Source organism: Octopus sinensis, linkage group LG10 (genome assembly GCF_006345805.1).
Source record: "Octopus sinensis linkage group LG10, ASM634580v1, whole genome shotgun sequence".
Classification (NCBI taxonomy): domain Eukaryota; kingdom Metazoa; phylum Mollusca; class Cephalopoda; order Octopoda; family Octopodidae; genus Octopus; species Octopus sinensis.
The window spans coordinates 34678865-34691567 of NC_043006.1; the positions used below are offsets into that span (position 1 = coordinate 34678865).

At 38.9% G+C, this 12703-nt stretch overlaps 1 protein-coding gene across 1 annotated transcript; it reads left to right on the plus strand.

Moving 5' to 3' along the window:
• Nucleotides 1–9013: 9013 nt before the first annotated feature.
• Nucleotides 9014–12465, plus strand: LOC115216798. The gene is made up of 2 exons (XM_029786378.2): nucleotides 9014–9275; nucleotides 10130–12465. Exon 2 carries the CDS (start codon nucleotides 10139–10141, stop codon nucleotides 11804–11806), a length of 1668 nt encoding a protein of 555 aa, XP_029642238.1. The 5' UTR covers nucleotides 9014–9275; nucleotides 10130–10138; the 3' UTR covers nucleotides 11807–12465.
• The last annotated feature ends 238 nt before the right edge of the window (nucleotides 12466–12703 follow it).

A 12703-nucleotide genomic window follows, 5' to 3' on the forward strand; every position in this document is an offset into this window, starting at 1 on the left:
TTTCGAAAACAATCAAAAGGGATCGAAAACGTTTTGGACGTGTACCCAAGGGAATAACAAAAGTGTCGTTTTTAACAATTAGAGTTCTCAAAAGCGGGTGTAAATATAACATTGACTAGGTTTAACCATGCAAAGAAAAACCTACGAAAAAGAACCACGGAAAGGAAAAAAATAGTAACATGAAAGACAGACAAACAGTATACTGTATATTTCTTCTTCTTTCGCCCTTTTCAAGCCTAGCCAGACTCATGGGCCCGGTTTCTGTGGCATATGTGTTCCACCCAGCTGGGCGGGACGCCAGTCCATCGCAGCGTTACTCAAGAACCAGGAAGAGAGAGTGAGAGAAAGTTTTGGCGAAAGAGCACAACAGGGATCGCCACCACCCCCTTCCGGAACATCGTAGAGCTTTTAGGTGTTTTCGCTCAATAAACACACACAACGCCCAGTCTGGGAATCGAAACCGCAATCCTCCGGTTGCGAGTCCGCTGCCCTAACCACTGGGCCATTGCGCCTCCACTTGCGCCCTTTTAAAGCCTAGTCTGGCTCATGGGCCCGGTTTCTCGGTTTCAATGGTGTATGTGTTCCCCAGCTGGACGGGACGCCAGTCCATCGCAGTGTTACTCAATTTTGCCAGCTGAGTGGACTAGAGCAACTTGAAATGAAGGGTTTTGCTCAAGAACACAACGCGTCGCCCTGTCCAGGAATCGAAACCACATTCTTACGATCACGATGCTGACACCCTAATCAATAAGACATGCGCCTCCACACTGCATATTTAGTTTGACGTAATCAATTCCGTTAAGCAGAGAAACAGGATTAAAATTGTAATCTCATCGAAATTAATAATCTTGTGAATTATGTTGTCAAAATCTAAGTTGTGTAAACAAGTTTTGCATAGCAAAATCTGTGACCAAAGAAAGCTATTAAGCCTTTCATTATTTGTCGCTTATATTGTTGTTGTCGCTTAATTTTCGTTTAGTTATTTGCATCGTTTGTTTATCCCTTTTTATACGCTCAATACAAAGTTATGCCAAGTCTTCAGGATGGTCATTATTCTTCTCACGCAAAGGAAGGATTACGCAAATGTTGTTCGAGTAATTTTTAAAAAAAATTGTTTCTTGTAAGCACGAAACATTGTGTTGTATTTTATGTTGTACAACTTACAATAGAAATTGTGTTGTATCTCGGGAGGGTCACTATGCCAATAATAAACACACGCACTGATTCTATTCCACTTCTGTTTTATCCGTTAATTGGTTAATTATTTGACCAATTAACTTACCGATTTCATGAGACATCATTCGGTTAATCAATCAATTAGTTGTGTTTGTCAAAGTCCTTTCGTTGCCTTTGTGACCTCTTTAATGACAGATCCTCTCTGCTCCTTGTCAAATTCAGGTTTCAAACAATCGATTATTTAATTAGTTACATAGTTAATCATTTAACAAACAAAAAAAGAAGAAGCGAAACAGAACCAGCGCGTATGTTCATTATTGACATAATGATCCTCCCGAAGTTCAACAAAATATGTTTCAACACATAAGTTCACATGAAGAATTTTGCAAACTGAATTACGATAGAGACAAAACTAAAACGAACATCTTTTTACGTTGAATATATCAACCATGGATTGAGGAGAAAATTTTGTGTTTATAGCCTTTGACAAAATCCTATGATAAAATCTACTGTGGTGTGTATTATACAAACCGCGAGAAATGATTATGGCAACAGAAGAGTTCCTGGGCCAGCTGGCTGAGACACTTTCACTCAAAAGAGTCACATGACATTCTTCTTTTGTAAGTCACTCACTCACTCTCTCTCTCTCTCTCTCTCTCTCTCTCTCTCTCTCTCTCTTTCTCTCACTCTCTCCTTGATATCTTCTTTTTCTTCTGTCTATTTTCCAGAAATATCTTTGATCTTTTACTTATCCATGCTGGGACATCACCTCAAAGGGGTTTAGCGAACAAATCGCCCCTAATACTTCTTTTTAAAGTTGGCACTTCTTCAATCGATATTTTTTTAATGAATTGCTAAATTGCGGGGAGGTAAAAAAAAAAAAAAACTAGACAACACCGGTTCTCAAGCGGCGATGGGGAATAAGTACAGACACAATTACACACTAGTACCCCTGGGAATCCAGCCACAAAGTGTAATGACGATTGTTTCAGAAAGGACCATATGGAACAGGTCGATGAGGACTCTAGCCCTACCACCCTTCTTGGAATAATGAGCGGAGAAGATGGATGGGGAAATTTATTGCTTCCACTGTAACCAATAAAACTGTGAATTAACAATGAACTTTGATCTATCATGAACAATGAACTGTGATATTTTCTTTTATTTTCGCTATTCTTAAAACAACTAATTTATATAAAACAGTAACCCCTAAAGGCAGTGGTGTAGCAAGACAAGGAACAACATAAGCCACCGTTTTCTTTGAACACACCCTTCAAAAGTAGTACATTTTACAATTTTTAAAAATTTATTCCATTGTGTGATGATAAAAGTTGAGGGCCATTTGTATTCGTTGGCATGTTTTGCTTTCCTGCTTGACTTTGGAAGAATTTTCTAGGCTTATTAATTTACCTGATCGATTTCTAACTGGTTGGGTTGTCTGCTCAGTCTTCTGTGTTGCATTGGGAGCTGTTGGGGGATTAATCTTATCCTTCAGTACTAATTAAAGATCAACGCTTTCATATCACACTCTTTTGCGGAACCACTAAGTTTCAGGGACATAAACACACCAACACCGTTTCTCAAAGGGTGGAAGGTGATAAACTGACACAAAGACACACACACACGTGTATGTATGTATATATGTACAGTTTCCATATACCAGATTCGCTCACAAGGTATTGGTCAGTCCGGCGTTTACTCAACGTTCCGCGCCGTAGAATTGAACCCTAAACCACATGGTCGCAAAGCAATCAACACTGGCGAATTCTACATAAAGAATTCTGGATGTTCCCATAAACACTGTTCACTGCTCACTGGAAACGCTCCATATTCGCAAATTCTCATATTCTACAGTATAGAGTTGGACAAGTCTTTCAGTTCGTTCATGTATTTACAGAAAAAGTGTATATATATAATTCGGCGCGTATTTATTTTGTGATATTTTAAAGGTAGCTTAGAGACATTTGGTGTCTTCTTTAAGCATGTGGCTAAGCCTGTGTACTTACTCGCCTGGCCTGTATATATATATATATATATATATATATATATATATATATATATATATATATAATATATATATATATAGAGAGAGAGAGAGAGAGAGAGAGAGAGAGAGAGAGCGCGAGAGAGAGAACTTGTTTTAAATCTCTGAGTGGGAGTAATGCAGTAAGAGTTGGCATATAAACATTACTATATATATATATATATATACATAAGGGACATTAGCCATTTGAATGTGGCTACCCCACCGCCCTGCCCTGTCCCTAGCCACATTCAAATGGCTAATGTCCCTTATGTGATGGAGCAGTTACTGTCTATATCTCGTTTAGAGAATTATTATTGCTATATATATATATATATATATATATATATATTGGGTTGGTGCATAATTATTGCGGCTTTTTTATAACAAATTTTATTCAACAAAAACAATAACAATATTTAACAAAAACATCTTTAAATGACGGTCTGACCGTCTGCCAAGCGAATGGGAAGCGGCAATTGAAGTATATTGTGAATATGCTCCGGAATAATCATTTAAAGATGTTTTTGTTAAATGTTGTCATTGTTTTAGATGAATAAAATTTGTTGAAAAAAAGCCGCAATAATTATGCACCAACTCTCTCTCTCTCTCTCTATATATATATATATATAAGCACACGTTGTCACAGGACGTCATGAAACGTGTAAAAGAAAAAAATACGGATAGATGATACAAAGACGGTCAGGAAAACCAGGACGGAACATCCGTGGCTTTCTATTCATCAGCCAAGCTCCCAATCATCATTACAGTTTCGGCCTGTTACACTTAAGACTGTTCAAAATTGGTAGGCTCTAAAAATCTAAGTTAAGGGCATAAAAGTTTTGGAAGAAACCGAACGAATATGTGGGACAATATGGATAAAAAACCCGGAGAAAATGTTACATGATTACAAATACAAACAACAACAGGTGTCTTTCGACTAATAAGGACAAATTGAGCTGGCGTGTAATGTGAAAGCCTTAAAGGCACAAAGATGAAAGTCAGGGGACAGGAAAATAAGGTGTTGTGCGGGCGACAGTCAAGCCAAGAAAGAAAGATCATGCTTGGTCGCACACCGATCACATGAGAGGAACAGAGAGAGGTAGGAAGCAGAGGGGTTGAAGAATTAGGTAAGGAACTAGAGAGAGAGGAAGGGACAGAGGGAAAGATACAAGGGAGATAAAAGAGGAAAGTAGAGAGAAAAAGAATATATATACATGCATGTAGGTGTATCTTTGTATTGGTGTCTTTCCCATGACCACCGCTTAACAACAGGTGTTGGTTTGTTTATATTCCTGTAACTTAGCACTATGCCAAAGACGCCGATCGAATAAGCACTAGACTTTAAAAAATTACTACTGGGGTGGATTTCTTCGATTAAACCGCCAAGGCGGTGCTCCAGCATGGCTGTAATCCAGTGACCGAAAGGAGTAAAAGGGAAAATAGTTGAAACCTATTTGCTGTGCTTTCATTCTTGTTCAAAACAGAAGAGCTAAAATATCTGAGCGTTTTAAAGAACAATAACCAAAAAACAACTGTAGCTTCCGAACGCAGAGTTTGAGATCCAAAATATTTTAACAACAGATACGATGTGAACGAAACCATTTTCTCAAACGTCAGCTACAGTCTAAAATTGTACGAATTTCTTTCGTTCGAAGATACGTACTACAAGTATGGTAAATACAAATGTTGAGGGACTGACCATCAACAGAATCTTTAAATTCATGATTACCAATAGCATGTATTTCATTTGTCCTAATTTCTCTATTTTGTGCCACATTTTTGAAATATTTCACATTACTAGCACCGTTGAGGAATAATCGTTTGGTCAACTCCCGCGCATTCAATAGTACCTTCGTTCAACAATCGGTAGTGATAGATTATTTAGGTTAGCTATACTCTCCACTGAGACACACTTGGCAAAAGAGGTGAATGGTAATATAACAGGAATTGATAGCTTTTGTGGAGGTACGTGGTAGTGGTTAGGGTATTGCACTGACGAATCCAAAACACGTGGTTTCGATTACCAGTCCACAGCAGCCATAATCCGAAAAGAAGAACAAGTCAACATCATCGGTAACCACTGAGCCGCAGGTTTTATGTCGGAGTCATTCCAGTTACTTGAGTTACCTTCTCCTAGAAGGATGCCCTAACAAAGGCTAGGAGTCCTTCACTCCCAATGGTTTAACCGCGCGATCGGGTATTCAGTCCGATTATTTCTAAGGGAGATATGGTGCATTGTGTTCTTGAATTCTTCATTTCACGTTGTTTCAATCCACTTTATTGTAAATGAGAAAGCCTATTGGTTTCCGACAAAGATTCAACGCTCCATTTTTGGAATGTAGAAAACAAGAACAATGTCACACTTTAAACTTGAGAAAAAAGTCTTACATATTTGTACTGTTCTATTAATAGATTGTATTTGTAATGTGCAAGTCGGTTGATTATTTTCCCGAAAATCCAAGCTAATCTAGAATGTCAGATAGGCATTTATTCACAAAACATCGTGTACCACTTATTGGTATAAATGTGAATTTATAATCTGGATATAAAAGCAGGCTTTGAAGCAGTTCTATGTCTGTCATCATTCAGTTTTATATCAAGATTTCTTGCCATTAGAGAAAGAGCTGGTTTGTAATCTAGATCCAAGGCTACTTCATTGGAATTTCAACGTCAACAATAGGGTATGTATGTATGTATGTATGTATGTATGTATGTATGTATGTATGTATGTATGTATGTATGTATGTATGCATGTATGTATGTAAGGGCGGAGGAACTCTTGAGAGTAAACGGCCATCCAATAAATCTCTTAAGGATGTATCATGCACGAGGACATAGAAATAATCGGACTGAATACCCGATCGCGCGGTTAAACCATTGGGAGTGAAGGACTCCTAGCCTTTGTTAGGGCATCCTTCTAGGAGAAGGTAACTCAAGTAACTGGAATGACTCCGACATAAAACCTGCGGCTCAGTGGTTACCGATGATGTTGACTTGTTCTTCTTTTCGGATTATGGCTGCTGTTGCTTAGTGAGTGGGATTGACTCAGTGTACAGCCTTTCCTCACTTCAAATAAAAATTCTTGCACAGGCATTGCACGATAACAACATTGATTAAGCTTCGTGCAATGGCCATACTCGATAACGAGGGGGCAGCCACCATGTATGTATGTGTCAAGTCCTCATTAAAAGCCTGTGATATTCAGGAAACTGACTGGGAGAGCAATGCCTGTCATCGCCACAGATGGAGGGAGCAGGTTAAAGAAGGAGTCGACACTTTTGAGAGAACATGTATTCTGCATGAAGAACATAAGCGTGCCGCTCGAAAGCACACTGCTAGCGTAGTGAATGGCGAAAGTTTGGTTTGCAATATCTGCAGTCGTGTATGCTTGTCAAGAGCAGGGCCCATTAGCCACCAACGGAGCTTGAAATGCAAAATATAAGTCAGTCTTGGAACACACAATATTCCTAAATGTAAGCAATGGTTTTTTTCATCACGAGTGGACGGCCATCATCATGTATGTATGTATGTATGTATGTATATATGTATGTATGTATGTATGTATGTATGTATGTGTGTGTGTGTGTATGTATGTATGTGTGAAGGCGCGTGGCTTATTAGTTAGGGCATTCGGCTCACGCTCGTAAGGTCGTGAGTTCAACTCTCAATGACGCGTTGTGTCCTTGAGCAAGACACTTTATTTCACATTGCTCCAGTCCACTCAGCTGGCAAAAATGAGTAGTACCTGTGATTCAAAGGGCCAGCCTTGTCACACACTGTATCACACGGAATCTCCCTGAGAATTACGTTAAGGATACACGTGTGACTGTGGAGTGCTCAACCACCTGCACGTTAATTTCACGAGCAGGCTGTTCCGTTGATCGAACCAGCTGGGACCCACGTCGTCGTAACCGACGGAGTACTCATGTATGTATGTATGTATGTATGTGTGTACTCAATAAGGAAAAAAGTGTAATATTTTATTATAGGCATGAGCATGGCTGTGTGGTTAAAAAGCTCGCTCTGCAATCGTACGGTTTCAGGTTCAACCCCACTGCACTGCACCTTGACCGAGCGTCTTCTATTGTAGCCGCAGGCCAACCACTAGCGTAGCTGGTGGTGGTGGTGGCTCCGCCTCGGGTGGCACTTTTCATCCTGTTGTAGGCTATTGCAGTAGGCAGTATATGTTTTTTTGTGGGATCCGGGGTCGGAAAACGGAAGGGCCACACACACTCTAGCTACGCTAGTGGGGCCAACCAACGCCTTCTGAGTAAATGTAGTAAGCGGAAACTTCATGGAAGCCCATCGTACATACGTACATATACATACAGAAACACACGCGCGTCTTTGTTCCCCACCACCACCGCTTCAGAACCGGTGTTGGTTCGTTTGCATCCTCGTAACTTAGCGGTTCGGCAAAGAGACCGATAATATAATAAACATTGGTGTCGATTAGTTTGACTAATTTCTTCAAGGCAGAGCTCCAGCATGGCTGCAGTCCAATGACCGCCACAAGTAAAAGATAAGAACCGAAGTTACTCTTAGTTGCTAAATCAAGAATCTCGGATTAACAATAAACAGCCGAGAATAATGTGGGTCAACTGAAAGCATTGTGAATGAATTGGGGGTAGATGAAAACTGATAGCAATAAAAATATATACAACATTTTAATATTCGTAATTTGAGAATCGCAGTTGGGTTACGTTGACACAAGATCACGCGAGATTTTATCAGCAAGCAAGTTGGCAGTAATAATAAAAGAATTCGTTACTGATTTCGTGGCCGCGGATCGGCCCTCACGAATATCGTAGGTGTTGCAGACATTTCTGTCTCGGGTTAAATGCTTAATTTATGTAGCACTGCTAACTCCCATGTAGCTTTCCGTTTTTTAAGAAGGTGACACGTTAGTTATGTGATATTTGACTTCTATTTCTAGCATCTTTAACAGGTGTTAAATAAATGCGGAAAGTAGGAAGAAGAGACAGCGATAAGAGATGGAAGGAGAGAGAAAAGATTAGAGAGAGGAGGATGGGAGAGACTGAGAGAGGGGCGAAGAAATAAAGAGATAGAAAGAAAGAGAAAAGGGTGAAGAGAAATATAGGAAATGAAATAGATTCAGCGAGAGAATAGAAATTGAAAGCAAGACGGAGATGGATAGCTAAAGAGGGAAAGAGAGAGGGAAACAAAAGTAGTGGGGAGATGGGAGAGAAGGGACACTGAATATGTGGCGGAGAAGAAATAGAAAGTGTAAGAAAATAAAGAAATCGAAAAAGATTGCGTAAGAGAGAAAGAAAGAGGGAAAGACGGAATGAAGTTTAAAGGACGAAATATAGTTTAAAAGGAAGCCGAAGGAGAAATGGTGAGAGAGAAATACATGTGTTTGATAGAGAGTGAAATGTAAGCGACTATGAGTGAGGGAACGAGTGAGAGAATGAGGAGAAGAGGAAGAATGAGTGAGTAGGAGTGAGAGCCGGATAAAAGTGATAAGATAGAAGCTTAGATTAAGAGAGGGAGAGAGTGAGAGAGAGTGAAGGAGTGAGTGAGCTCACGCGAAAGAGAGATAAGGAAAACGAGTGAGTGAAACCATGTTTGTGTGTGCGTGTGTGTCTGTGTGTGGGCAGAGTGATTGATAAGAGCAAATAGACTAAGACGAAGGGGGAGTAAGAGGAAGAGAAAGAGAGAGAGACCAAGAGGGAGAGAAGGAGGGAGACAGGAAAATTAAGCAGGAGTGAGAGGGAGAGGGAGATATGGTAAAAAGAAAGAGACGGAAAGAGTAGCAAAACGTGAGTGTAAGTGTGTGTGTGTATGTATGAGAAAGAGAGAGAGAGCGATTAGAGAGAGAAAGATAGTAGTTACATTTGTGTAAGGAAAGCAATCAGATTGAGCAACAGAAAAAGTGGAAAATGTTAAATGAAAAAGTTATGACGGGAAACTTTAGTCGAAAACGAACTAAAGATAAACAGAATGTCCTCCACGGAAATGTGTAACTGAGATTAAAGTTTTTGATTTGTAAACGCCACTAAACTGAAATATAAACAAACCATTGATTTACCTTGAGAAGCTGTTTTCAAAGGCAAGTTGTCAGGTTTTTTTTTTTATAATTTTCTGTCGTAGTCAGGCAATCTATCTGTCTGTCTATCTGTCTGTCTATCTATCTATCTTTCACTCTCTCCCCCTCTCTCTCTCTCTGTCTGTCTGCTTGTGTGTCTGTCTCTGTCTGTCTATCTATCTATCTATCTATCTATCTTTCATTCTCTCCCCCTCTCTCTCTCTGTCTGCTTGTGTGTCTGTCTCTGTCTGTCTATCTATCCATCTATCTTTCACTCTCTCCCTCTCTCTCTCTATCTGTCTGCTTGTGTGTCTGTCTATCTATCTATCTATCTATCTATCTATCTATCTATCTGTATGACTCTGTATGACTGTTTGTCTGTCTGTCTGCCTGTCTATCTATTATCTATCTATCGATCGATCTATCTCTCTGACTGTCTGTCTATCTATCTGTCTGTCTGTCTCTCTCCCTCTTTCTCTATCTAATTCTGTCAATCTATTTGCCTAACTCTTTCTTTCTTTCTTTCTCTTTCTCTCTCTCTCTCTCTCTCTCTCTCTCGCTGTTTGTCTGTATGCCTGTCGTCTATCAAAACCTTTACCCATACGCACACTTATAATTTGTACACACGCACGCACACACACACACACACACACAAACACACACACACAAACACACACACGCACACACACATTATCCTTTCTATCAAAATATCGAATCAACTCTGACTTGATCTGCTTCTTTTTCTCTCTCTTCCTTCACTCACATACACACACTCATTCCTTTTACACATACATACACACGCACACAGTGCCTTTCGATTGATATGTGTGTGTTAATTGTCTTCCAATTCTTTCTATTCTTTCTTTTTCATTCTGCAGTACACAACAATGTCTTCTTCATCGTTGCCGTCTCCTACCTCCTTAAAATGTTTTGTTTGCGGTCACAAAATTCATTCTACAGTCTGTTCGTCTTGTGCATGTATCCACACATCTAAGAAATCTATTATTGACGATAAGGACCGGGATGAGTATGAAATAGTCGACAACAAATTAGTTTGTTTGGGACACAGCAAAGAGTTTTGTGAATTCTGTACCCGTTGCAAGACCTTATGTTGCAAAACATGTTCGTCACAATTGCACTCAAAATGCACTAAATACTTGCTACCGATCGATGTTGCTGCAAGCGAAATTCATAAAGAGCTTTTATCTCACAAAATCGATTTAGAAGACTTTAAATCGCGTATCGTGAAATGCATGCTGAACATAAGCGATATGAAACAGTTGAAAGATAACCAGAAAGATGATGTAGAAAAAGCGTATAATGATATTTTCGATATGATCGTGAAGGCGATTGAATCGAAAAAACAACAACTACTGCAGATAGTCAGAAGCGATTCGGACAACATCAAATCGGTTAAAGATTTGGAACTCAAGTGTAATCGAGAACTGAAGTATATCTCAGAACAAATGGACCTGATCGACAATTCGCTTGAAGGTCAGGAAAACAAAGAAATATTTTTTAATAGATATTCCAAGTGTAATGTTTCCAGAGACTTAAAGACAGTTTTACAAGAAATTGAAAATATAATGAGTGATACTAGTGTTTACCAACTGAGTCAAAAGAAATCGAAAGTTTTCGACTTACTTTTACTAGAACTTGTATCGAAATTATGCCCATCCGAAGTATATTGCGATGAGTCAAATGAGACTATTAAAGAACAGTTGTTATCTTTAGTTACGTACCTGAAACCTCAACGAATTTTCAAATTTTCTACAAATACAGAAGACGAAAGGGTTTCTAAGAAATATCTCAACGATATGGTTGTATTCAATGATGGCTGCATTGTTCTGACAGATAGCTTTAACAATAAACTTAAACTATTCTCTTGTTCCGGCCATTTGATTAGCGAATGCATTTTGGAATATTGGCCGTTCGGCGTATGCATATGGGATGATGACATGTTTGTGGTTAGCTTGCCAAATGTACGAAAGATCTGCTTCATAAAACACCTTTGCCCTATGTCAGTGAGTCATTACATAGTGACAAAATGGTCTTACTATTGCCTTACTAAAGTTGACAACTGTCATCTGGTATGTACTCACTGTCTTACATCGAAAGTCGATATCGTTCGGGTAAATAACAATTCTTTGACTCTGATACGCACCATTGAACCAGATATTCTCGGAGAAATCGCCAACAGCGTGTGCTATGTGGCTATAACACCAGCCGGTGACATAGTAATATCTGACCATCTTAACGATTGCATCGTTTGCTATGGCCTAGATGGTAGTCATAAGTTCACTATCAAATACATTGGAAAATATCCTCTTGACGGACCGGCGGGAGTCTGTGTGGACGATCGTTTTATCTATCTGTCAGAAATGGGACAGTCACGTATACTGCGTTTAACTTTCAGTGGCACGCTCAGCGGAGTGCTTGTACCCAAAGAACGGAACCTCATTCGACCGAAAGCCATTAGCATCGGTCCAAAAAGGACGATTGCTATTTCGAACTTTACACGTCAACAGTCTTTCATACAAGTTTTCCAAATTTAATTGTCCAACACCACGTGTATGTACTTCGGAAGTGTAAAAATGATACCCTGTACATAAAAATAAAATCCCAAACAAGCAGCACCCTTGCCATGTCCGGTGTTTTCATGTTTAAATTCAGCTATGGATCGTGTCTTGCCACTCATACTATGATAAAATAAATAAATAACCAACGGAGTAATAAACAGAGAAACAGATGCAGTCGGTATTTATTTCAAATCCAACGAATCATTTATTAGCTTTACAGTATTTGTAGCTGTTTTAAAAGAAGTGAATTATGCCAGCATGCAGTCAAAGCCGGGTTAAAGTAATTTAAGACGTGCAACATTTATTTCAATTAAATCACATTAAAATTCATTTAAATTAACTTACATTTACATTCATTTCATGAAATACAAACGGCAACAACATCAAGTAAGAAAAACCCTTTTCCTTTCCTTGCCGTCCTCTACAAACGGAAGAAATTTATTGTTAGTCAAAATTTGATGATAGAATTATCAACTCAACCCAAAGTCACAGACAATGTTCAATTTTTTCGCGAGAATAGACTTATTTATGAATCAGGAAATTAACTATTTCTCGCCAAAATTCACCTTCATTCTTCCTGCTAAAGTTCGTCTTTCATTAAAACATAAAATGTTGAATTTGTTTTTACACATGAATGCTTCTTTGTTCATTTTTCATTTTATTGAATTCTAAAATTGGCCGAACGTTCACGACGAATTTTCCTGACCGTTCAGGACCAAATATAATGTAAAAAAAAAACCCAACAAAATACAAAAAAAAAACCCACTTTGCACAATGTTATCCTAGACGGTTCTAAAATATCACGACCAGAACGTCTTTTATCACAGATCTACTTAATCAAAATTGATCTTAGGTTAAACAACAGCAACCGAA